Source organism: Electrophorus electricus, chromosome 18 (assembly GCF_013358815.1).
Source record: "Electrophorus electricus isolate fEleEle1 chromosome 18, fEleEle1.pri, whole genome shotgun sequence".
Lineage (NCBI taxonomy): Eukaryota > Metazoa > Chordata > Actinopteri > Gymnotiformes > Gymnotidae > Electrophorus > Electrophorus electricus.
In genome coordinates this window covers 10,418,158-10,444,315 of record NC_049552.1, presented here as the reverse complement: position 1 = coordinate 10,444,315, position 26,158 = coordinate 10,418,158, and the positions used below count along the sequence as shown (strand labels likewise).

The following is a 26,158-nucleotide window of genomic DNA, read 5'->3' as shown; positions in this document are numbered from 1 at the left end:
AGCTCGCTGCACAGTGCTCAGCGATCGACAGACAGGCCTGTATACGTCTGTGCACAAGAAGAGCAACTTAATATTAAATGCACGTGACTTCACTTGGTGACGCAGCAGCGTCCACACTTAAAAAGAACAGCGGCTATACACATAGCATGCACACTGTGTTACTCTCTGGAACCTTTAAAATGGTGCAACAAGAATGCTTACACAGTCACCAGGTACATGCATTTAGGGCTTGCCACCTTTTCTCTGGCAGTAGAAAGTCCTTGTCTGGTGTCAGTCTCACAGCTGTGTTTCACAGCATGTCTAATTCTCTCTCATTCCGACACTCTCAAAGCCTCATACAAACTTAGCCACAGCAGCTTTCTTTCTTTATTTACCAAGCCCCTTGTGTTCTTTGTATTTCTTTAGTCAGGAACAGATATCCCACCCCCCACCCCCCACCTTTCACACTTACTTTCTTCTTCTAAAAGTCTTTTCTCTTTGGCTTTCACCTTCCTTATTCTTCTCTGTCCTTCGACGTCAAACAAAATAACTCATTTACCCCAAACACACATTTACCCCAGACCTTAACCACAGGCAATCATTTTATATCTGACATACACAAGAGTGATGTGGATTGGAAATAATAACCTTTCCTCATGCTTACAAGTTGTAGTCTGAAGGGAGGATGTTTGATCCGTCACATAGACGACTCTAAGGGTGTCCAAAGTTCACTAAACACAGGTGTTTCAAAAGCACCTAAAACCCTATACCTTTTTCAAGCCAAATTCATCTGAAGGTATAACTCTGACCATTTATCAATGCAATGATCAAACAGTACTTGAATTGACTCAACTCAATATGGCACCATGTTTCTTCAGTTCTTTAAATCGGATAAACAATGTGTCCTTTTTCTTGACTGATGCGCTTGAGCGGCGGTTTAGCCTGCTGCTTCAGCTCCTGCCATTCAAGGTTTGCGATGAGTCATCCTGTTTCATCAGACACAGGCATTTAGCATGGAGACTGGGTGGGTGATGGGGATCTCAGACAGAGCCTTGCATCTGCGCCCACCTCCTGAGTTCACGATGGTTTTCTGTCTTAATCACGCTTGGCCGTCCACGTTCTGAGGTGCTTTATTCTCCATCCTTGTGTAGCAGTCCATGAATGTTGATTGTACAGGAGAGGTTCTGCAGTTTATTTATAACTTTACTATGGTTTGACCCAGGATGTACATTATTGAAGAGGACTGAGCACACAACAAGACTTTAAGCATGCCAACTGCTATTACAAATGCTATTTGCTACTATAACTTATTGTGTACGTGTGTTCTGTGTTTATCTGTTATAGGAGTGAACTGATTAAATGTCTCGGGGCCAAAAATTCAGAGCACACTGCTAATTGCTAGTAATAACCATTCTGTTGATACTTGACATAGGACAAGTTAATGTGTGAAATGTTGAAAGACTAGTGACTCTGTCTTTCAGTCTTTCTAGTGAATCTGGTGAATCTGCAAAAACAACATTGTGCCCCTCATATGGAACTATATTATATAAGAACTACTATACTGTACTATACTATACAAATCCAAATCCTGCTGACGTTAATTAACATTAAGAGATGGGGATGGCTGTAGAAAAAGGGAGGGGGTTGGGTGCAGGGGGCTCTTCATTTCTGAGCTAAGTAGGCTCCTATGGTGAAGCCGACTGCTCCCAGTGCTGCCAAGCTGAAGACTGTCACTATGGAAGGCCAAGAACTACTGAAAACGGAGTCCTTTTGCCTGCCATACAGCTCCATGAAGGCATCCTGAGAGAGAAAGAGAGAGAGAGAGAGTTAGTTTAAAAATAAAAAATATCAGTGCTTTGGGTGCCAACCGCCACACAATGGAGTTACCCTAAGAACTGAAATTGGGGAAATTCTTAACATGTAAATTGAATTTGAGTTTGCCATTTTAGTTTCAGAAGTGTTGGACAAGCTATGTGTACGTGTGCTTGCCTTTACTCATCCCATACGCTATTGAGTCTACTGCCCCTGGTGGTAGGTATGTGCAGTTCTCAGGGGCTTGAGAATTCAGAAGAGCACTTTCTCTTCCAAGGCCTCTTCTGAGTTTAAGAGTGTGAGCAAAGCCATCTGGGGGGGGGGGGTTCTCTTAGAGGTGTCTTGAGCGTTAACCCTCCTCTTCTGGAAGCTCGCCATTGCATGCTAGCACATGCCAGAGACCAAAAGCACCTGATTAAAAAAGGAGTTTATCTACATATCTGGGTCCCACTACAACAAAACAGACACCCATAAACACATACATATATACACACACACGCATGCATGCTCACAACCACATGCACATTCCATCATATATACCACACACATATAGCCACAACAGCCCTTAGTCAACTCCAACCCGCAGACCTGTGTAAATCTCTCTCCGTTTCTAACCCTGTTTCAGTTCTGACCTCAAAATGGGAAGTTCTTTAAAGTACAGGAAAGAGGATGTCCGCTAATGTATCTGCCCAGGGCATACAGCTGGATTGGTGAAGGCTCATTCTGAAACAGGAAGCAATGCACTTGGCTGAATGTCCAAAAAACACAGCCATGGAAGCAAGCAGTTCCTCTAGTGGGAGTCCCTCACGATGTAGCCAGTCTTGGTTTTGTCAGAGACGATTGCAACATGATTAACTCACATCTTACATAACTGCATCAATGTAGGCCTCTTCACTCTATATCGCCTCCTCAGGTCATAGCAGTAAAAGTCAGAGTAATGGCCTCTATTTATAGAAACGTATCATAATTCCACACCCCTGCCTTCAAATGTTACACGAAATGGAAACTACAGCTTTTTTGCTTTATGGGACACACTGCTCATAGGACTAGCTCACCAAACACCGCAGGTTCATAGTATCGAGAAGTCAGAGAGCCACATTTCTGCAGTATAAACGCAAACTAAAGCAAAAGTCCCCTTGTCGAGGCCAAACTTCATGGCATGTGCTTACATTCCAGAGTGGCAAAAAGACGAGACCATTTCCTATCTCCCTCATTCACTTCCTCCCGTCTAGGATAGACAGCAGAGTCTGCAGCACAGCTGCTATAGATCCCTGGGGCTGACACAAAATCAAAAATAAAATCCACATTTTACAATTTATGAGTCTACCAACAGAGAGTTCCAACAGGACGGAGCATGTTCGCTTATTTCTCATTTTTGTCTCATTCTTTTCTCTGCATTCTTTTCTCTGAGTGAATCATCCTGACAGTCCTTGGTTAAGAGACATGTAGGTCAGCACACTCACTGAGGTGAATAAATGCCACACCACACAGCCTGCCCCCCAACACCCCCTCAAAACATGTACCTTCTCTACACCAATAGTTTGAACTTTTCAGGTTGTAATTAACTGACGGTAGATGTTTCCGTGTGATCACCAACTGCGAGACAATGTTCCTAGCAGTAGGCTTTCCTCTGGGAGCCTCCCTGGCTGCTTTTGGCTCCTCAGGAAAAACAAAGGCCAGACAAATCAGGGTGGCAGCAACTTCTTCCATTTTGGCTGTGCACAAAGCCTTTTCATGCGTTTACCCGCACACTAAATGGAAAAAAGATCCTGCCCAAACCTACTGTAAGACACGCCTGCAGGAAAGTCCCATGAAAAGAATGGGAGGAAATGTTCCAGTGCAAGACATAAGAGGGTGAACATTTTCCTGCAGCTCGCAAGCAGTCCAGGCAGTTTGGCTCACACCACTACACATGGTTATGACTCCACGGTATGGAGCTGCTCAAATACTGTCACACAGCTGGGTCAGTATGCAGAGACTATGACTAGACTTATTAATGCAATAAAATACTTTGCCATACATGCGTAAGCCTTTGAGAATTGAGCCTCTAGGTGTGGTTAGCTTTACAACGCTCACTGTGGCTCGAGAATGCAATAGATAACTATTATTAGAAATGACTCAAAGCCATTTTGACATCAGATGTGGAACTCTGGAGTATGTGGTGTCCTAAACCCAGTGGTGTGACAGTGATTATCAAAGGGCTAAAGGGAGACGCATGACTCATGCCTTTCACAGTGTGCTGCCCATCTGGGAGTGAGCGGCGTGCGGTCAGTGCCTCGCCTCATTTCTCAGCTGTCCACCAACCAAGCGCAAGGAGCCGAAAGAAGCAAAAGAGGAGTCATGCGAGCTGTTGGAGGAGCCAGTCAGGTGAGAATCATGGGACAACAGGGGAAGATGACCATCATGCTCTGCTTCATCATTCACCCCCTCCACACACGCACACTCAAGCACACATGCACGCACTTGTACACGCACACACTCACACACACATACCCAGGCATCAGCTGCATGTGACCTCTTTGCTGCTTGGTTGAAGTCAAGCCTGCTTTTTCCATTACGTTGACCTAATGTTGTTGGGTAAATACAGTTTCAAAGCAATGCTGGTCACAAGACCAAGTATTCCAAAAACACTTGATTTTACAACATCTTCCAGTGCTATGCTTTAAAGTGGCAAGCATTAATCTTATAATTCTGCTCCCTTTTTTGACCTATTTTGCTGTTGTTTTTTTTGTTTGTTTGTTTGGTTGTTTTTTTTTGGGGGGGCATTGAAGTTTACCTAGTGGGGTCGATGTCTCGTTCTACTCGAGGGCAGCATGGCCGCACATCCTGATATGTCTGCAGGTCAGTGCTAATTCTCGGATTTCACCTTGTGAGATACATTGCCCCCTTGGCCTCCTCCACTCCAATCAGTACACAGCACCTTTCATTCATGGACTCCCAGGCACAAATAGCACATGGTGCAGCTGGAAGGATCCAACGTCTGCCCTTACAGTTAGACAGGGCTCCTTTTGAGCACTCTGTTTCATTTGGGGGGAAATTTCATGAGGGGTGTCAGCTCAATCAGAATGCAAAGTCATGACAGATCAGGGCTGATTTAACAAACTCCTGTTCATGAGTTAGCAGACAAGAGGTCAAATTGAAGAGGGCTAAATTAGGAGTCAGATTAATATAGATTAATATATAACAGCAAATCTGGCTATGTTATCACCAGGAACTACTATTTATTTAATGGCATTTAACACTGAAATCCTAAAAAGGTTATGCACTCAAATTATAGCAGCATTTCCACTTATTTAGCACTTGTCTTAAACGTCAGTAAATGGTGCAAGTTACTATTCGTGGTTCCACTATCTTCATTATGTCTTTCTCCGGTGGCATTTAGATGTGGGAGCAAACCAGAAACAGTTTTTTCAGCATGAGAGGTCATGTAAGGTCACATAAGGTCACCAGTGACCTACCATCTGCCGCCACACCACACCACACCTGCCCTGCACTGCCCAGAAGTGGCACTGTCTTTATTGCTTCGTTCCTCCATGCGGTCCTGATCCTCAAGAGGGAACCTTCCCTTGCTCTCAGCTGCCTCCCAACCGCAAGTGAGAAGCAGACTAATGAAAATGAATGACAGGGTGGCTTTCGTTGTGTTAGGGTTGGGAAGGCCAATTTTGCCAACATTCCATGGTAACGTGGTAACACAGTGTCATTGCTAGTCTCACCCGTGATTTAGTTTTGCCACCAGCAGCTTGTCCAGGGCTTCATTTTGGGGGGTTTCAAATTGGTTGAAAGTATTTCTCCTGTCCAACAACAATTTGGTTTTTGTTTTTTTTTTGCATGATTTTCATATCACCCAGATCTTGTTGTAAATAAATTTGCATTGCCATTCTTGGTGTTTTAAAGGTTTTAGTAGCCTTCTAGAATAACTGTAAGCTCAGGGCAACGTACTGTAACTGCATATTTTATATTGTATACTGTATATTGTTACTTTTGTGGTGAACGTTGTAAGCCAGAAGAGGTTGGGCCCCCTTTTGAGTCTTGGTTCCTCTCAAGGTTTCTTCCTCATGCTCTATGGAATTTTTCGTTGACACTGTTGTCTTTGGCTTGCTCACTGGGGGCTTGGACTTGGACATTTGTAAAGCTGTTTTGTGACATCTGTTGTAAAAAGCGCTATATAAATATATTTGATTTGATTTGATTTGATTATCCAAAAGCTCTCGATGGGTATTCTGCAGTACTATATCATTCATGATGTAATGAAATTACATTAAGGAAAATTACAATAACTAATAAAGTAATACTAAAAAGAATCCAAAAATACTTTTGGAAAGTGGTGCAAGTCATTAAAGTGGTTTCTCTGTTGCCCATAACCATAATCTGATTACACTATATACAAAAATGTATATATGACAATACACAGTGTTGTGTATAGTTGCTCTGACCCTAAAGGCAAAGAACTAAATTTGATCCCATAGGAAGACTGTCGTAGGGGATTTTGGAACTGGGAGAGAGAAGAAGGCTGCACAGTTTGAATGATCTAATTGAAATGGTGCCTGAGTAACTGCAATGTTAAAATGATCATCAAAGGCAAGAACCACTCCAGCGTAGCCTCATCAAGCAGTTTATAAACAGGTGATTGGGGCAGACATAACAACGTACACCTGAAGCCATAACACAGGTAGCCAAGGCAGACGGCTGGTGGGTGGCCTCTCATGCTGATTACACACTAGTTCTACCTCCCATATCAAAGTTAGGGATGGGGTAAGCAGTTCCTAAACCGGACTCGGGACACCTGGCCTCCATGCCCGGCGGTCTCCAGAGTGTTGTAGGAAAATGATGAGCGAGGAGTTTGAGGCCTGCACTCATTAGGGATAGGAGCAGGAGTGTCAGCAGTGTGCAGGGGATGAAAGGGTATGGAGTCCTTGAGGAAAAGAGCAGCACAGATCCGAGGGAAGAACCATGCCAAGACAGTGACCTGCCACAGCCAAATAAGCCACAGGGGGGGACCCAAGAATCCACAGGGAGCTCAGGAAAATCCTGCCATGGCAAAACACTCAGTCCAAAGTCAAGCAGCCAAAAGGAAGTTAGAATTACTAACGCTTTCATTTGAATTCAAATCTGTGTCCCAGCCACTGTAGGACTGACAGAAGGTTAGTGTGGTTACTCTGAGATGGTGGAAGTATCACCTCATGATACTTAATATCTTAATATTGTGGGGTTCTAGGGTAAACCAGCCTCTGAGTTTACATATAGTAAATACTCTGGGGTCTGACACAGCACCAGCAATAAGGAAAACCATATTGTAATACTATAGTGATTAAAATAGAACATATGCTACTATATAAAGAGAACATTATATCATTTACAATAACGCATAATAACTGAGGATTTCAGAGGGTTAAATTGCTTCACTGCATTTCATTTTCCAAGAGAACACAAAATTATATTTAACATGTTAAAAACCTATAGTTTATTTTAATAGAAGGAACAGGGCAGTAGGCATATGCAGTACCTTCTCTGTCTTTTCTTGGCACTGATTACAAACCTGTTATACAGATGAAATGTTGGCATGTCATGCATGACAGCTATCAGAGAGGATCTCCTCTTGAATGCAGTATGGTGTTAGAGTGTTGTATTACATCAGTAAGCAGTATGCTCCACGCAACCCAGCTAGACTCTTGTTTTATTCCATTTCGCTTGCCGTTGGCAGTCGGCCCAGAGTGGGTATTAATGGAGCACTACCTGAGGCCCCAGGGGGGTCGAGCTGAGTTAGCGAAAGGAATCCGATTTTCCAGTCTCCAAAGCAACCTGCAAATACTCCAGTTTCCCCTTATACATATTCAAATGTGTGTCTGGTTGGTGTGCCTACATATGCAGCAGAGATCTCCCATGATGCAGTCCCACTTCTCCCAAAGCTGGAAATATGAGGCCATATAACTCAAGGCTAAGGTTTTTGACAGTGTATCTTTTCATGATAACTATTCTTTGCCCTTTACTTGCCACACATTTGTCACTTTGGTATAACATATGTTAATTCCCAGCGTGATTTTAGGAGGGTAGAGTTTAACATAAGTCTTCCTCTGTCTGTTTACTTGCCAACTATCTGAGGATAGTGAGGTAAACCACAGCAAACAGACTGAAATTTACTCTCTGCTTCCATTGTACATATCTGTGTGATGCCCTTTCCTTGAACAATGAGATGCTTCTTCAGCTGGTAACTAATTCTATTATATCAAACACCTTAATAGACAATAGATTCTGTTGCCTTAGAGAATCATGTGTTGAGATATTGGGTTTTTTTGGGGGGGGCGGGGGGTTATTGCCCTGGGATTAGTTCTTCATCTTTTTGAAGCATAAAGGATACAAGGACATGTTTCACACAATGCACCTGAACCAGATATCTCCAAATGGATGGTATTCAATAATTGCAGGGCCTGTTGACAGATACCACCAGCAGGGCCACCAACAATGAAAATATGCAGCATCAAAACATGCCTGCATGCTGTGATCCATCTGACTAGAATTTGCACAACAGCATATAAGTACATTGTCAAGATAATTCATGAAGAATCTTGCATACCTATGTGTTTTGATGGAGGCATTGCTACGCAATCATTTAGAAGGTTTAAACTAGAAACTGAAAAGATGCTGGAAAGAAAAGCTGCTACTGTCTGAGGGAGATTTAGTGTCAGTAATGGTCTGGGTATGAGTGCCCTGTTCCTGAATGTGTGTGTGTGTGTGTGTGTGTGTGTGTGTGTGTGTGTGTGACTGAGTGGTTGAAGCTCTACTATAAATACACCCGGCCAGGCCTGCCAAACAATCTAATAAAGCTGCGCTTATTGTATCTACACAGTGGATGCAGTTTGAAAGGGCCAAGATGACGCACATGTGGGTGGTCAATAATCATAAAGGTCGCTGAGTCATCACCTACAGGGGTCAGACACTCATCAGAGCTGCAGCCCAAAGGCAGAGCAGAGCAGGATGTCTATGCACAACCTCTTTCATGCCCCACCTCCCCTCCACCTCCTGAATAAGGTCACCTGCCTCAACCCATTAGAATGTTTCTACTGATAGGATCCCTTTGTCAAAAATCGTATTTTGAGCAAACACAAGCATAAATTAAACGGAAAATCTTGCTAGCCAGCATCAAGTGGAATGGTTGCCTTGCCTTGAATATATACCATATCCATACAAAACATAATGTTATACAGGCCTATACATATGTGGGGAAGTAACGCACCTGTACAAAAGCGCTGGAGGTGATGAAAAGCAGCTAACGCAATGAAAATGCAAGTGCCTCTGTAACAACCAGCCTACCTCTGCACCACCTCCATCCACCTCACTACCTCTACATGAGACGTTGTTGAGGGGAAACATGGGAGCATCTTTTCTGCTAAAGCCGCGTCGTGTGGTGCAATGTGAGGAGGAAAAAGCAGAGCTTCAAACGCTTCCTGCTTCCCAGGCAAGCGGCAGAGAAGCCGGGGGAGCGTGAGAATTCCCTGCAGACACTGCCTCACGCTCTTGGCTTTGGAGATTAGATGAGAGGCAGCCACAGACACCGTGGGAACCAGAACATTCCTTGGTGGCTTGTCGCGCCTTAAGAGACTAATATGTCTTCTGGGGCAAGTTTATATCCTGAAACCAAATGTCTATGCAGTCCAATGACCAGAGGTAGGAAAACCGCATCCAGCTCAGTGACCCACAAATCACCTTCTGATCTGTGGTTGAGTCATGGAAATGTTTATCCTCAAGGTGAGAGCACTTTTTTTGTGAATGCAGTGTAATGGCTATCAAGGGTTTAGTAATAGTTTCCACGCAACAGCAACAAAGATCAATACAACTAACTTTGTAAAAGGACAAAAGGAGAAGGCTTTTGGCCAAGACAAGCCATTTTTGGTGAAAATGTGGAACGGTTTCATTATACTGGTGGGAATGACATTGTATGAGAAACAGCACAAGCCTACAAGACTGACATTGAACACTTTTTAATCCACATTCACAAGCCAAAATGGGGCTGTTTGAGTTTTAAAGCTCAAAACACTGATGGTCATCTTACTTGCAAGGAAAGCATGCATGTGGGATAACCTCTCTGCCTGGAGAACAGCTAACATTTCCATGGTGTAGCCAACAGTGCCAGAAACGCAAAGGATAAGGCTCTTATGCAGGAGGCAATGCAGCATGGAGCCAATGTGTGCTTACTAAGACAATATCAGTAAGATGACTGGTTGAGAAAGGTTCTTGAAGGTCAAAGTGTTGGGTGGAATGTGATTTAAAGGAAATTGGAAATCCAGTAACTAAGTCATCCCTAAATGGAAGTGTTGAGCTAGCGCAAAAAAAGCAACAGTTATTGGACAAAAATAAACAACAACAAAACAATGTAACCTTAAACTTACCTCATCAAAAGAAACACTATGTACTTGAGTGAACTCTTGCTTAATGATGATGTCAATGGATGGGCATGTGATGCTTTCAAGAAGTCACACCTCTAGGTGGGAACACATTAGGAACCAAATGACATTACTAATAGAGACATTTACATAAATCAGTCCGTGCAGACTGAACAAACTACCAGTTTAAATATTAAAAGTACTAGAATCTGAGAAGTGCAACTAAACTTGAAGTCCAACTACAAGCCAATACTGCTAGAGTTGTTTTAAGCAAGGTGACAACCAACCAAAGAGCCAAGATTATGCATCTCCAAAAAGCATGTTATATTTTACAACACCTTACTGATGATTCACGGGCATTATTGGATTTGGAAAACAAGTTACTTAATAGCATAATGGAAAGTCACTCTACAGTTCAGGTTACTCTTTAACCGCGAAAGCCGATGGCTACCTGCCTTTCGTTTCAGGGTTTCAAGTACTCAAAGTGAGCGATGCGAAACAATGCAAATGGCTGAAAGATAATGAAACCATCAAAGTTAAAATAATAACACTCTGCCAAGCTTCACTGAACACCCCCCTGTAGTCAGGTCTCTCCTTTCATGATGAAAGCTTGTGGAGAAAACCTGTAATGAAACCCTGATGGTTTTGGCAACAGAGTCCCTCTGACTAGGTTGCTGGCTCACAATGAAGCATGGCTTCAGGTATTTGAACTTTTCACTGTGTAAAGGGAACAAACCACGGATTGTGGCTAAGGGAGAGAGAGGCTCAGGCTCTCAGATGACCATTTAAATAAATGAGAACAAAGATCTACTTGAGACATCCTTCGGAGCGTCTTTGTAGTTCAAGAGCCCCGCAGTGTGGGTGTACTGTACATGCAATTGTCACACGAGATTCATTGTCATGAGTTAATTAATCTGCAGGTCATGTAGACAGCCTTTAAGACGCACCCACGCATGCTTTCTCAGTTCCGCTCCGACATCAGTTTTTGGAAAGTTGCCATCAGTCAGACAAGTGAAACTGGAGAAGGTTCTCTCCTTAAACCTGTAGAATTATGTCCCTCTTGGGTTATGTTTCATAAATGTCACCATTATCCACACAAATTCTTGCGATGAGTCAAAACTAGAGCGACATTAAATTGATAGTGTTTTTTTGCACAGAGAAGTTCCACATAAATAAATTAACTTACCCATAGCATCTGACTTAAAGACTAATCAATGCTCAGGAAAATGACATTTGGAATATTTGACATTAATAAATTAATCCAAACAGCTCCTATTGATGGCACATGACATTTGTTTAATGTGTTCAGTTCAGTTCCTCTCCAGTGTTATGGAGCTTTTCCTGTGGCATTTGTCACATGCAGTAACATCCAATCAACTGCTGTGTTAAAAGCAAGGGAGACATTTAACATGGAACACAACATATTTCTCCACTGTCCCTGCATGAAGCAGGACCAGGACACACACACACAAACATATGTGTGTGTGTGTGTGTATATATATAATTAATATTTTAAAATATTTAAATAAATCACCACTCCTTACATAAACACTGGTTGATCCTCTTTATTTTCTTGGACAATGGACAGAACAATTTCATTGCTCTTTCCTTTATGAAAGTTAAGTTCCTTCCCTTTCCTGCCATAAGGATCTCTCCTCCCTCCTCCCTCCGTCCCCGTCTGCTGGCAACGAAGAAAGCAGGGAAAAGTTCAGGCTAAGCAGCACCCGCCTGACTCCCATCCAGAAGGCGGGGGTGGGGGTGGGGGAATGAGTGGAATGTGCTGGTGCGCAGAGACAAACAATCCCACTTTGTTTCATACCGACACAGATACATGGGCCAGGCCTGCACTCTGGAAGAGGCTTCCCACATCAAGCCTACAAGAGAGCATTCTGTGGAGCATCAATGCCCCAAGGCTGCACCCTGTCAGTAAGCAGTAAAAATAATACATACTTGTTTACGATCAGTAACGTGTCTCCACGGCTAAGCGCTTTTTTTCAGTGCCATGTGAGCCTCAGTGAGAATCCGAGGTGATCGTAATCTTCCTAAGTCTTGCACTTTCTCTGTGCAGAGGCAAGGCTCAGCAGTAAGACCCAGGTTTGAGCCCAAGTTGTGTGGCCCATCGCTGGGAGTGCTACTGACCAGGTTCAAATAGCATATAAGAGGTGGTTGTCTGACTGGATTTCTTGCTTTGTTACATTGTGGAGTGGCTCTCAAAGACAATCCTGTGAATCTCATGCAAGCTGATGCAAGCTGATACAAGTCATGAAGTGCTTGACAATTAGTTTGAGAACGAGATAATTATAATCAAGTAAAAAAAGAGTCAAGGAAGGGCTGGTGTCTCTGGAACTAGGATTTGAAAAGCACTTCCAAATCAACTCGGTCAGATTCCACTTCAAGCTTGTTGTGCTCCTCCTGGATGGTAAATGGTCTGCAGTGAAAAAAATGCATTACAATCTTTATATATCCAAGGAAACCAAATCTGAATGTTTGCCTCCATGAGCGTTGGTGCTGTCATGCAGAAAGTTAAAGACCCCCTAGGATTAAGCTATGAATAAAACTTGCAAACAACAGTGGTTCGATAAGAGAGCTGCCTTTTGTAACTGTTCTGTTCTGCCTTCAAATCCTGTGCCTCTGTCTTTAGGACTGTTTTATGCTCCCTGTTCAGAAATGGCCAGCCAGTCCATTGGGAATACATATAAAACAAGGACCAAAGTTTTTCATTTCCTACCCTATATAAATAGAGACCAGTTGGTGATGAGAAACCAAGACATCCTGTGTGGTAATATTATTTTTATATGCACTTCCAAATTCACAAACAAAACCCAAAGAAAGCCCCTAAGGATGTTGCCATTTGTGTCAAGGTTGTATGTGACAACAATTGGTAAAAAGCCTCAAGGGGTTGAGCTGTTTCAAATTAGATGTATAACTATTATACAACTCTGCATCAAATTGCTAATAGTGGAGGTCATTAGTGAAGGCCACACACTCAATAATTTAGTCAATTGTTCTTTTTCTAAATGAGTGAAACAAGTAATTCCATTTTTAGATTAAATAAAGAAGTCAAATGTATTGTGGTGTTTTGCTGTGGGTTGCTGCAGTGGTGTAATTTTGGGACTATATGGGACTTGCGATGTCTCAAATTTTATTAGAAATGTGAGCAGGTGTACAAGTACTAAGCTTGGGGTGACAGAAAATAGATAATTCAGAATTCAGTACTCAGTATTCAAATATATATATAAAAGAACAGCTAATCATGGTAAAGCACTTTGGAATATTCGAATCAGTGTTTTAAGGGTCTGTAGGGGGAATGTAGTTTATAAAAGATAGCTTATATTTAAAAAGGATAGATGGAAACGATGGAGGAGTCACGCTGTACTATCAAAAAACGAAGCTCTGAATCTGAAGCTGGTGAAGAATGAAAAAGTCTGTTCCCAAGTGTCATGATCATGGACCGGAGCTTCTCCTGTTTCCCTGGCTTCATGATCTCTTCCGCGTTCCAGTCCTTAGTTTCGTTTTCTCCACCCCCTCATTTGTTTTCAACGCCCATCATTGCTTTCACCTGCTCCTTGTTTATAGTCTTGTTAGCTTTGTATATTTAAACCGTGTCACCGCATCTTAGGTTTGGTTGGTCATTTCTAGTTCCATTTTTATGTCTATGTATCTTCGATGGTCTGATTTTGCCTCACTTATGGTTATGCTGTACTCGTTCTTTGTGTTTCAAGTTAAGTTACTCTCTCCATTTACTATTGTTATTCTCCTGTTAGCATTATTTCTTGTTTGGTTCCTACATGCGTTCTCTTGCGTTTCTCGTTCTCTAGTCTCTTTCCTCGTAGCTTTGCCCCCCTTAGGTTTCTTTCCCCTTAGTTAACTCATACAAGTGTTTGGTTCTCCTTGTATATCTGTTACCTGTAATTTAGTCTTGGTCATTGTTTACCTAGTTGAGTAACCAAGTTCTTTGTACTCCCCTTCCTTGTTTTTTAACCCTGTTTGTCTGAGTGTTATGCTTCCTTGTTATCCCGTAGGTTCCCACTTTAATATTTAGTCCTCTTATTTATCCAGTGCTCACCCTCACCCTGAATTGACCTCTCATCCTTTTTGTTTGTTCCTGGTGTTTGTTATTAAACTAGTCATTTATTTACATTGTCCTGTTTATCATTTTCACTGTCTTCCCCTATTTTGGATTCTGCTCATTATCAGGTCCAAGTCGCTGGTACTTTGCACGTGTGTTCGACCCCCCATCTCACTCCCATTACACCAAGAAAGCTGTAACAAAATGGCAGTATATTCTAATTGGACTAAATAGTTTGTGAGATATACAAACATGATGTAGAGTGCCTGCAGACAACATGACCATGGTATTGTACAGTCGGTGGGAGCTGGCCTGTTTGGGAGATGGTGAGGTAGTAGTCCACACTGGAGAAGCTTACAGAGTAGATGAGCATTTACAAGTGCAGAGATAAAATAGCTAGTGGGAATGATTGGAAGGATGACAAATACAGATGGGTGATTTTACAAAGGAGAAAGATTTGCTTCTATTTGACTGACAGAATCTGTGGCATGGCTGCAAATAGTAGTTTTCAGAGCTTGTAAGCTTAAACTGGAAGGCCTGTTGATGTCTAAAATTGAAGGAACAGGAGACTGTGTGGGACAGGCAATGCTGAATTTTCTGAAATTGGAAATGAGAGTGACAGTCTGCTGTTTCACTAGAGTGTCCAAAGCCGTGTGCAGATCTGAGGATAAACTGATTGGGAACTGAACAGTTGGGGCATGATTCCTTAGAGAACCAGAGCAGCTCTTGTTGAGTGGGCAGATTAAGAAAAGCTTGTTAAAGTGGATGAGGACAAGTTCTCATTTGTCCTGTTGTAAAGGGTATCTATTTATGCTCCTCCCATACAACAAACAAGTTATGCTGTGGATTTTGAGCCTGTCCAGTAGATGGCAGTTCAACAAGGACTTATGATGCAGGCAGAGAGCAGAGGTCATGGCCACTGTCAACAGGTATAAACTTCTGTTTGAATGGGCAACTGTCCTGTAGGGGCCAATGTGGAATCCAGGAGCAAGAAAGATAAAGTATGGCCAGAGAAGAAGTTTGAAGGAGGAAGAGAAGCAGCCATCATGGTTAAACTTGCTGTTCCATCCAGGTACCCACAAACAGAAAAGTGTTGCAGGCAGGCCAGGGCAGTTGGGGTCAGGGGAGAAGCGGTCTGAAAACTTTCAGCAGCCTGAACAGAAAAGACAACAGATGGCAAGTCTGAACAGCCAGGAGGCTAGAGCAAACATGACTGTGGATGAGTCTCACTATGCTTGACTACAGCAAAGAAAACAAGGAAGCAACTTTCACGAATATGAAAAACAAAGATGGCAAATCCACAAGTTGTGAGTAGACCGGCAAGTCACACCTATGTGGAAATGATACAGAATCAGGCACTGATAAATATCCAGGCCTAATATTAAAAAAAAATTTAAAATTAAAATAAATAATTACCTGCATTACTAGGAATCAACATAACGTTGTATAAGATAATTGTGAAGCAATGAAAGCTAGAGAACTTTTTAAAAGTCTAATAAGTTGCTCACCTAGAAAATTACACGTTTTTGCAAGCTTAGTATGTCCAGGAAGTTCCAATAATCTTGCTGAATTGCCAGACTGACTGCCAATTTACTTGATAGTGCATACAATGCAGATTTCTGGTGTGGCTGATGGAACTTAGCCCCTGATGTTCACTTCACTAGCACTGAAGTTAATGCGTGATGTCAGCATGGGCAGTCATTCTCTGGGCCCCTGCCTGTCTGATGTGGTCTGGCCCATGTTGCGGCTATACTCTGTTGTCTGACGGTCATTAAATAGGGTGTCTGTAGTTTGACGAATGTCCCCTTTCCAAAAGCTACCCCTCCCTGTCTTGGTTAACATATCTTCCAGATCAAAGGGTGCTAATTGCTGCCACAGCTATGCCACGCCTTATTATCAGACACTTTTTCCTGCACACAATCTGCACCTTTGTAATGGGAGAATGTGTGCAATACTGTAGTTGGTCACCAGTTTAAGGTTTAGGTGGATTAAGGGAGAAAAATAGGATGGGACATGCAAACTGGAAAGGTTTTTCTAGCAGGTTCAGCACAACAGACAACGAAATCATAGTTGCATTTAATCATACTGGGTATCTTTACACCTAACAACATCAAATACAAGCATGCCTCTACTATGGGTGTGTGTGTGTGTGTGTGTGTGTGGGTGTGTGTGGGTGGGTGTCTTTGTGTTCTAATCATCATTACATGTTGCCTGAGTAATATGGTATAACCTAGTTTATTGACACTTAAAAATTACATTTATGTAATATGTACTCATAAAGAAACATGTCTAGACATAAAAAAACAAAACTCCCTTGTCTTGCCCATTAAGCTTTGCCAGTAAAAACCATAATTGAACCACCCAACTGACAGTGCTTAAAACGGGTTGTGTACACTTTGTTTACTGCACATAGATGTGCACCAGATGAACTCCACATTTTTTTAATTAGCACCTCTTTAGCAAACCAGATTTGATTGAACAGATCGAACAGGTTACCAAGCCCATTGCTGAAGCCCATGGAAGTGGCCACAATCTCATAATTTCTCTACATTCTGAACGTTTTACTAACTCACTTTCCTCTCACTGAAGAAAAAAGACTCAGTGAAAGACCAGTAAAAGGATCTTGATGCTGGTCAATAGTGCCGGTCTTCTTTCCACCTTTCACAACAGACTAGATACCAGGGTAAGCTAGGCTTCGATAACAGAACGCTGACTTGAACACAAGACGGCAGCATGTTCGCAAGCTTTTACTTCACAGACATTGCACAGACAGCCCCTGCCATCATTTCAAGACTGAGCATGTGCTTTCAGAGGTGATGGCTGAGAGAATATCTGGTAGCACTGAGAGCCAGGGAAGACAAGATGTCAGGAGCTGAGATCACCAGATTAAAAAAAACAACAACATTTTAACCCTCATTATGTAATTTTCAGTTCTTGTCACTAGTTTGGAGTAGGACTTATGCATTGCACCACAATGTAACAAAACAAAAGTGTTGGTGCACTGTCATATATCGTGAAAACTGCACATATACAGAAACATATCAGATGCCATTTCATTAAAACTGACTGAAGACAGACATCTTGGAGGATTGGCTGTAGAACCTTGGTTTCATGCTGCAGAGCAAATATAAATTGGTGAACATGTCTGAGCATTGTGGGCTCCTCCATGCTAACGAACAGGCTTCACCCAGGCCATGTCACGTTCACGTGACATTAAGAGAAGATGGACGGCAGAATGTTAAATTGGTAGTGAAAAGTTTCTCTCTCATTATGAGAGTTTCCGAATGGGAGTGTTATACAGGCAGTCAGACATAACTGTGATGTTATTGTTTGACCGAGCACACTGGATAGGTCTTTTTGGCAATCCTTGGCACGTGTCTGCTTTCCAGGCAACCAGACATCTGTCAGAAAGCTAATGCTGCCACCCCTCTCCACCCCCAGCCATTTGCTTTCCCCCATGGCTCACGTGTCACCCAGTGACAACAGTGCATTATTGATTTTTCACAGGCTGCCTGTGCTTGTAGCCATAGCAGACTCCTCTGCCTGGAGTCTTTCTGCCTCTCACTTTGTCAGTATTAATGGCAGAATTTTACATCACTGCAAAAATGACCCGTTTATAATTATGCCTTCTACAAAGAGCATGCAAATTATAATATTTCATGAAAACGATGAAATACAAAGCATACAAGGGCTGAATTTTGTTGCCAGGGTGCTTTGCATATTCTGCAGTAACAGCAGCAGAGTTAACTGTACTAAGTCTGCTATAAATGTGGCTCTCACCTAGCCCTTTTTGTGGCTTTTCCATACAAAGTGACCTCATGGACAGCAAACTAACCTAATGTGATTCACACAGACCCTGTTCCAAATACAGAAGCAGTAACTTCTGGCAGCGGAGCATGACCTTTGCCTTGGTTGAAGGCCAGCCAGGGTGGGCTGGCTGCTGAGCAGTTGGGGCTGGGAGGCTCATCTCATCATTTTGCCCATGCCACCTGCACCTTTCAGAGACAACAACCGTGCGTGCTCATTCCCAGTGAGCTGCCCTCTGAGGTCGGCTTCCATGAGGCAACATCCCTGGTGAGTTCGTATGGAGGAGCATGTCCAGCCACCATGTCCCAAGACCACAGTCACGTTTAGAGGGCATCTCACATGGCACCGAATATTTCAGGCCCTTGCATGCTGTGAAGAGGTGTCGTCAGGTGCCGTGTGTGGAGAACTTGTGGAAAGAGTGATGGTTGGTCCTTGTTTGAGGGACAACCATTTAGTATGGAAGAACAATCGACTCATCTTTTACCAACGTGTCCTGGCCTCGTTGTGGCTGCAGGAATTGGAGGTCATTCATGTTGGGATGAAGTTACCTGGAAAAAGACTGTATAGGTGTTAATAGGATACATGCAAGAAAACACATGATGCAAAAGTGCAGGTTCATGAGCAAACCAGGAAAGACAACAGCGATGCCATCATAATGGCACAATTACACCTATGACAAACCAAAAAACACTGGGCACACTGACATAGAAAAACTCACATTTATGGATGCAGTTATGTTACAGAATTTCTAAAAGTGGCCATGGTTGACCCTGCTATCCAGACTCAATCCATTGTCCAGAGGTTAAAAAAAACCCTGCTGTCCACACCCATGACTGGCCTCTCCGGAAAGAGACGCCCAGGTCATCTGCTCTATTTATTTACATTCCTAATTGCAACAGTGGCCTCCGGAGACAGGCCCCAGAAATAAGCACTGGAAGGATGTGGAGGGTTTGAGGGAGAACACAGTACAGAGGGTGTGCTAATCCCATATGCTAACAGTACAGTGTGTTGAACAATGACACAGCACTCCATCAGAACAGTAGATTTTACAATTGCCTAGAATCACCGGATCACCAGCACTGCTGAACAATGCTACTGTTAATAGTTTCTGGAACAACTACATGGCAATATTGACACTTCACCTTTGAACAGACCGGTCACAAATCAGCTGGAAAACATCCATATCTGAAGCTCTAAGATGTACATTACTGGCTACAGCTCACCTGCAGCTGTAAAGGCAAAGCATACTGTCCTAACACCACTAGCCTTCCAGACCCAACAACACAAGCATTCCAGATCAAGCAATAACATTCCAGACACAGCAACACTATCATTCCAGATCCAGCAATGACATCCAGATGCAACAACACCAGCATTCCACATGCAACAACACCAGGAACGCAGATGCAAGAACACCAAAATTCAAACATTGATACTTGGCTCTAGAAGTCTCAGATTTAAAAAATGGAGAAGTCAAATACACTGGTGCAAATGATAAGGACATTATGAAAAGGATCCGTCAGACACTTAACTAGGAAGGTCTGTGTGATCTATGCTCACTGTGCCAGTAGGAAGGGTTTATGAGATTACTGGCATGGCAATGATTACTGGAAAGACAGGCAGATGGAGTGTGGTTGAAAAAGGTTCCAGCCAGAGGGCCCTGGGACAGGCAAACATGGCCTTGATCTGCACTAGGCTCATTCAGCTGAATCATGCTCAATTATAGACAAATTCATCTTTTAAATGGTCGGAAAGTAATATTTAACTTATCACATGATGTTCATGATAAGATTATTTCCATTCAAAATCTTACTTTGAGAAAGAGCTCCTCTATTCTGACTCTGCCAGGTGTGAATGTGCACCAACCCCACAAAGGCTCTGATTTGTTCATTATTATAGTCTGCACAGAAAAGTTACAAAGGGCCAAGTGTGTGAAGTATCTAACCATCTCACTTTTACTCGGACCCACCCTCTCTCTCTCTCTCTCTCTCTCTCTCTCTCTCTCTCTCTCTCTCTCTCTCTCTCTCTCTCTCTCTCTCTCTCTCTCTCTCTCTCGCTCTCTCTCTCGCGCTCTCTCTCTCTCTCTCTCTCTCTCTCTGCAGGTGTACTCAGTTCAAAACTTATCAAACCAAAGGGCACCACCATATAATTATATGCAAGAGTAATGTAATGTGTAAAAAGCGATTTATGAGAGCCTCCCATGTTAACACACACACACACCCACACACACACTCAGGAACATACTCAAGCACAAACACACGACTGAAATGAAACTTGCTTTTCTCCAAAATGCCAAGGCCCTTCCAAACAGTGCACGATACACTCAGGCTTTAAAACTGGTTGTTTAAGAAGCTGAAACAGCCCAGATCTGCAGTGTCGTACTGGACGGAGACCGCTGCTGTTTAACATGTCATTTAAGAGCTTGCCAGCTACCAGCATGGCCAGTCACAAATGTCGGTAATGTCACTCAAATAAACACAGGTGGGGCCCGTCGCTGCTGAATACTCAACTAGGAGTAGCTTCTGGCCCTGGTTAACTTGAGCGCACAAGGTATGGGCTTTCCATATGAAATGAAAAAACAGATGCACGGCCATTTGGTTTCAGATCCTAGACTCAACAAGCATTTGTAGTCAGGTCGTGTTCTAAAGCATAACCTGGGCCCTGTTCCAATTATCCAACAGGACTGCTTCACCTCATCTTCTTATCTTGGTCTGTAAAGTTTGAGGTGGACCAGGACAAACTAAATAAACATTCTGCATATCCAATAGGAGAGCATGTTGCCACCTATTTCAGTCATACGGAGATGACACAGAATCAACAGCGGTCTAGCTGCTGTACAAGAGCATGGGAAGAAAAAAAGCCAAAAGGAACATGCACCAAGATGTAGAGAGAATGTGAGTCAGTCAGTGTGTCTGTGTGTTGTCACCTCCAAAGCAGGTGTGTGTGTGTGTGGGGGGGGGGGGGGGTTGGGCAGTGTAGGTCATAGACTTAACACTAATAGAATGTTGCAACTCAAAAGCATACAGGAAAACAAACAAACAGCCCTTGTTATTATTGCAGTTAGAATGGTTCAGCTCTGGATCAAGTTTCAGCATACCAGGAGCATACCAGGAGCATACCAGGAGCATACCAGGAGTGTACCAGGAGTGTACCAGGAGCGTACCAGGAGTGTACCCGCAGACATGGCACCTACATTTAAGAGGTGTCTGGACTTCAACAGGAAATGGTAGGGTGGGGGTGGGAAGCGGGCAGTCATCGGTTCACCCTGCCGCCACTCTCACGTGTCATCTAAATGTCATCGCAAAGGTTAATGAGCTCCCACCTCTGTCTCTGGTTTCAGAACAAGGAGGAAAGCAAACATGCATTTGGGTGCTCAGACCGCCCCTGGCTTGGCTGTGGCACAAGCTCACACAGTTTGTAGTCTGTTCACTGGCGATGTCATGGCGCTCACCTCAGATTAGCTGTCAAACCGTACACCTCCACCACCATACTGAAGATTTTGAGGTGTCCTGCCCACACACCAGTAAGGGATGACCAGCATTGTAATGATTGTATAATAATAGTATAATAATTAACATCATGTACATTTGGTGACAAAGCATACTATGAACAACAATTTTAGTGCAAACTATGTGCTTCTCCCAGCCATCACTTTGAAAGACACCAGACCATAGCTTCACAAACCAAGCAGTATTTTTGGCAGAAACTGTATTTGGTCTGCTCAGGCCAGCCAGTAATCACTAGTGCATTGTATCATCACAAGCAGTTCCTCAATGAAATACAGCACATTCAAAGATAAGCTTGTCAAATTGACTTCTAAGTCTTTAATCCACTGTTAAATTCAAATAGAGCTTAGGTTCACCAAAAGCAGAATTGGATATTGAAGTCATCAGCTCCATCAGCTCCACGTTGCACCACAGGCACTCACATGAACTCCTAGTTCTCAAAGACTGCAAATGAGAGAAGAGCAATGTAAATTAAACTGAACTGTCCTGAAATAGTACCTGGGCTATGTAAAGAAGGCCTTATTACACCTGGTCAACTGCCAGATCCTGAAGAACTGACTTAAAGTACATGTCAATGAATAAAAGTAGAACTACAGTACTTCTCCAAAGATACTCCAGACCTGTGCTTTCAGTCAGTAGCAATGGGATCTGAAACTTTACGCTACATCAGGTTTCCCCTTACTGATACTTTTGTGAATGGTGATGCACTGAATTAGAGTAAGGGGAGCATTTCACATTGTAAACTGAAGCTTCTGCAGACACACAAACAGGCAGAAGGGATACTGTTTGTGTGTGGGCCACATTCTTCTCTTTACTAAACCAGTTGTATGCCAACATTCTTCAAATATTTTCTACTGACATTTATGCAACAGGGAGCAAAGAGCAACTAACCGAGACAAGGTCTTCTTTAGATACTGGGGCTAATATATTGGATATTTATATTTCTTTCCAACTTAGTTGTTATGCCAGTTCCCACCCACCAATTAGCTAACTCCCCCGTCATTACAACAACTACCAACAGCAAAGGCACCAGCAAGCATGTGCTTCCTCTGAGAGGAGCGATGCCAAGCACCACATCTTTTCAAACTGCTGTCTGTGACAGAGTGCAGCACTACACACTCAGAAAATAGTGCTAACCCTTGTCAGCAAAGCACAAACACACAGACATGGAGAAATGGCTAGAGTCATAGTGAATGACAGGGGGCAGAGTAATGCCATCCCTCCGACCCAGAGAGCAGCGTCAATTTGCTCCCTGAGATCTCTTGGCCACAAATGGCTGTAGTATTATCAGGGCTTGAACCAGCAAACTACAGATGATAGGACGAATGCTCTTCTGTGGCAATAACTGGGGGCCCCTGGGGCTAATATGTTGGTAACCAGAAAGCTACACATTGAGTATCAGACATTGGTGAGTAATGTCACTGTGCACTCAGACACAACAACACTCAGACACAACATCCAGACCCAAGCTGCTCCAAGCGTAGGACAACAGTATTTTCATTTCCCCTGCATACTGTTCTATGCTATGACCCTTCAGAACATGGACAAAGAACAGACACAGATTAATCCATAGTCCATGTAATCATACAAATACCTTATATGGACACATTACTTGAACATCATATCCTTATTCTCAATGCACCCTCCTTGATTCATCAAAGGTCACGGAATTTCATAAAGGCATCTGAAAATTATCCACATATAAAATCCCTTCACAAGCATGGTGGTCCCTCTAATTGTCAGCTAACACTCTGGGCAGGAGGAGAAAAGGCTAATTTCAAAGAAAGAATGCATAAATTCCTGGCTATTCTCCCTTTCACTTTCAGGCCAGTGCCTCAGAATGGTGCTTTGATATGTGGCATAAGCTTCCATCTTTAAAAGGCCAGGACTCTAGGGGAATGTTTAAGGATCCATTTTTAAAGATAAAATGCTGCCCATACAATATTGATGACAAACACTGCATGGACACAGAGCGCTGAATAACGCGCTTATTATGCCCAATATCATTTATGTACAGCTGCAGTGAGAGAGAGAGAGAGAGAGAGAGAGAGAGAGAGAGAGAGAGAGAGAGAGAGAGAGAGAGAGAGAGAAACTCCACAGGAAATATGTTCAAGGCCTCTCATTACCAACACTGTGATAAAACGTTAACAAAAAGTGTCTTCCTGGTCGTGTTTGGCTATTGCACCCTATAAGGCGCAATAGGGTGGAGCTGGATGCTTAGCTGTGTTTGTTTCAAGGTTAAGCACGTTTGCAGGCTCTTTTCCACAAATTAACTGTAAGCCCTCCACCCTCTTCCTAAAAGCAGGCTTGTCATCTCAGCCCTCAGTGCAATGTTTTGTGTGGTAATGCCCTAAAGGACCATTCAAATTAAAGTGACACGTGTCTTGATGCGTGTCCCCTCTGCTTCCGGTGCACTCCAGCCATCGATTTCAGGGCATAACCAGGATAATGATCCCATCAGATGCTCACACATCACCTGTCATCACCTCTACTACCTAACGCAATGACACACAAATCGTAACTACAGTTAATAATTTAGGGAAAATTAGCTAAAATGTTTGGCCGCTACCTGTGTTGGAAAAATACCGTTTTGACATAGAAAGTCTACGTTATCGAGTATCTCTGAATTGGCTGTACGTATTATCTTTCTGGTCGCTGTGATTCAAATTAAATTGGATTTAGTGGTGGCCCCTTTTTAAAACCCGTCTAACCTGGCGGTTGAGAAACTGATCGCGTCCTTTTTTTTTTGCATGAATTAATAATGTATCTTTACTTTATCTCGAGAGGGTCACACCTCCTTGCTAATAAGCAGCTGTCATAAATGGCCTTGCATATGGAGGCGTGGTAGAGGTGTGACAGAAAACGCAGTGTATTATTGGTCGGCAAAACTCGACAAACATCCCCAAAACCCAATCATTAGACGGTCTGGAAATGATGTCATTGACAAGAGGCGTTGCAGAAATCGTTGGGCGTGCGAGCCCGCAGCCTACGCCATCCGATGTAGGATTAGTGCTGAATGCAATGACTTACCCATCCACCGTTCTCCTGGATCCAGCTGTGCAGTGGTCCATTCAAATACTCCGTCATCCAGCCCGCAATGTTATCCACCTGCGCACTCATCTCTTTATTCACACATTCTACACACACCGACGCTCCGAACTCGAAAAACGCAATAATCCGACCCCAATTGACCCCGTCCCTAAACAGTTCGTCTATGACAGCTGTGAACCTTCTCTGCGCCGTGATAGATGTTAGGTGTAACTGCTTTGACATCTCGGCAAAGTCCGGCTGATATAATCTTTCCAGCTCGTCGCCGGCCTCGCGCAAAACCCTGTGGAGAGCAGCATACGGGTCGGGAAGGGGCGCGCGTGGGGCTCGGTGAACGGTCTCTTCCTCGTCTGTGCTTGCTTGACATCGCCGCTCCGGAGCGTCAAAGCCATTAGAGGCAGGGTCAGGGTCCGTCTCACGCGAATGGAATTCCCACATGTACCCATTTTTCGACAGTTTGTGGTTGAGATACTTTTCTACTATGTTACGATTATGATCGAGATTTTCGTTTGCCATGTCGCTCTATCGATAGCTCAAAAATACTGGGACTAATGTCCTTAATCCATGCGCATCTTCATTGAATTGACGACTAACGGAATTGTGCCCTTATTTACGAGGTTCAAAAACAGCGATTGGCAAGGCTAGGCAAATTTTAAAACGATAATCTAGAGAAGATCGCAACTAATTGTCTGAAAAACAAATAATTGAAAACACCTTTAGGAACTTACTGTATGCTGCTTCAGTAGAAACTGGGAGTTGCAACACTGGCTCGGATTGCCTGGTTAGAAAAACGCCCACTTTCTCCAACTAGAAAAATCCTTGGAATTGTATCAGGAAATATATACGTGTTGATGTCATTCTGTAACAACCGTAAACCACGCAAGCGGGATCCATCAAGTTTCCGACGATTATCGACAATGTCTACCTGTTTTCAAACCATTTGTCCACAGAACAGTCCAGGGCAACCGATCAGGAAAGACGGAAGAGAAGGCAAGCGCTTCGAACCGCATATATTCGAGTTCCTCCTTCCCGAGCAGTCGCCGACCGGTTTAAATAGAACCTTGAATATTGTCTTGAATTAGTCTTTTGCAGAGCCTTTGCTTAAATGGTGGAGAAGGCCTAAGACTTAAGTCTGCATAACTTGAGTGTTAAGCTCAGTGTCTGCAGCACTGGCTACATATGCGCCGCAAACAGCAGGCTGCGCTGAAGTCTGCGCTGTAGAACGTGCCCTCTTTGCACATTAGTGAGGCATTTCCTATCTAGGCCTACTACGTCACCCATTCAAGTGATTCCTGGACGTACTGCGACTACGGCAGATGCATTCATTATGATTTTATGTTTCACGTTGATCCGGATCTGAAAGTAGGCTATACTGTACAGTATACAGCCCATACAGACTTGCAGTTTTCCTATTTATTTAGAATACAAAACCGTCGTTCCATACGATTTTTTGTAGTGTGAACAGAGTAAAATATGCCGGTAGAATCTACCTAGTAGATTGGTCACCACTTTTGAACACTGAGTTAGATTTATGTCTATCATTAAAATTGGTTGAGTTC

General features: G+C 43.2%; 1 protein-coding gene across 2 annotated transcripts; it reads right to left on the bottom strand.

The window, feature by feature from the left end:
- Positions 1-568: 568 nt before the first annotated feature.
- Positions 569-25,822, bottom strand: bcl2b (BCL2 apoptosis regulator b). Of its 2 annotated transcripts, none has more exons than XM_026998261.2 (2): positions 24,582-25,822; positions 569-1,779 (listed from the first exon to the last, which is right to left on the bottom strand). In XM_026998261.2, the coding sequence occupies exons 1-2, from the start codon at positions 25,113-25,115 to the stop codon at positions 1,642-1,644; spliced, it is 672 nt and encodes a 223-aa protein (XP_026854062.1). In that variant the 5' UTR covers positions 25,116-25,822; the 3' UTR covers positions 569-1,641. The 2 variants fall into 2 exon arrangements, with proteins under 2 accessions (XP_026854062.1, XP_026854063.1); XM_026998262.2 differs by lacking the exon at positions 569-1,779 and adding an exon at positions 21,806-21,995.
- Positions 25,823-26,158: the final 336 nt, after the last annotated feature.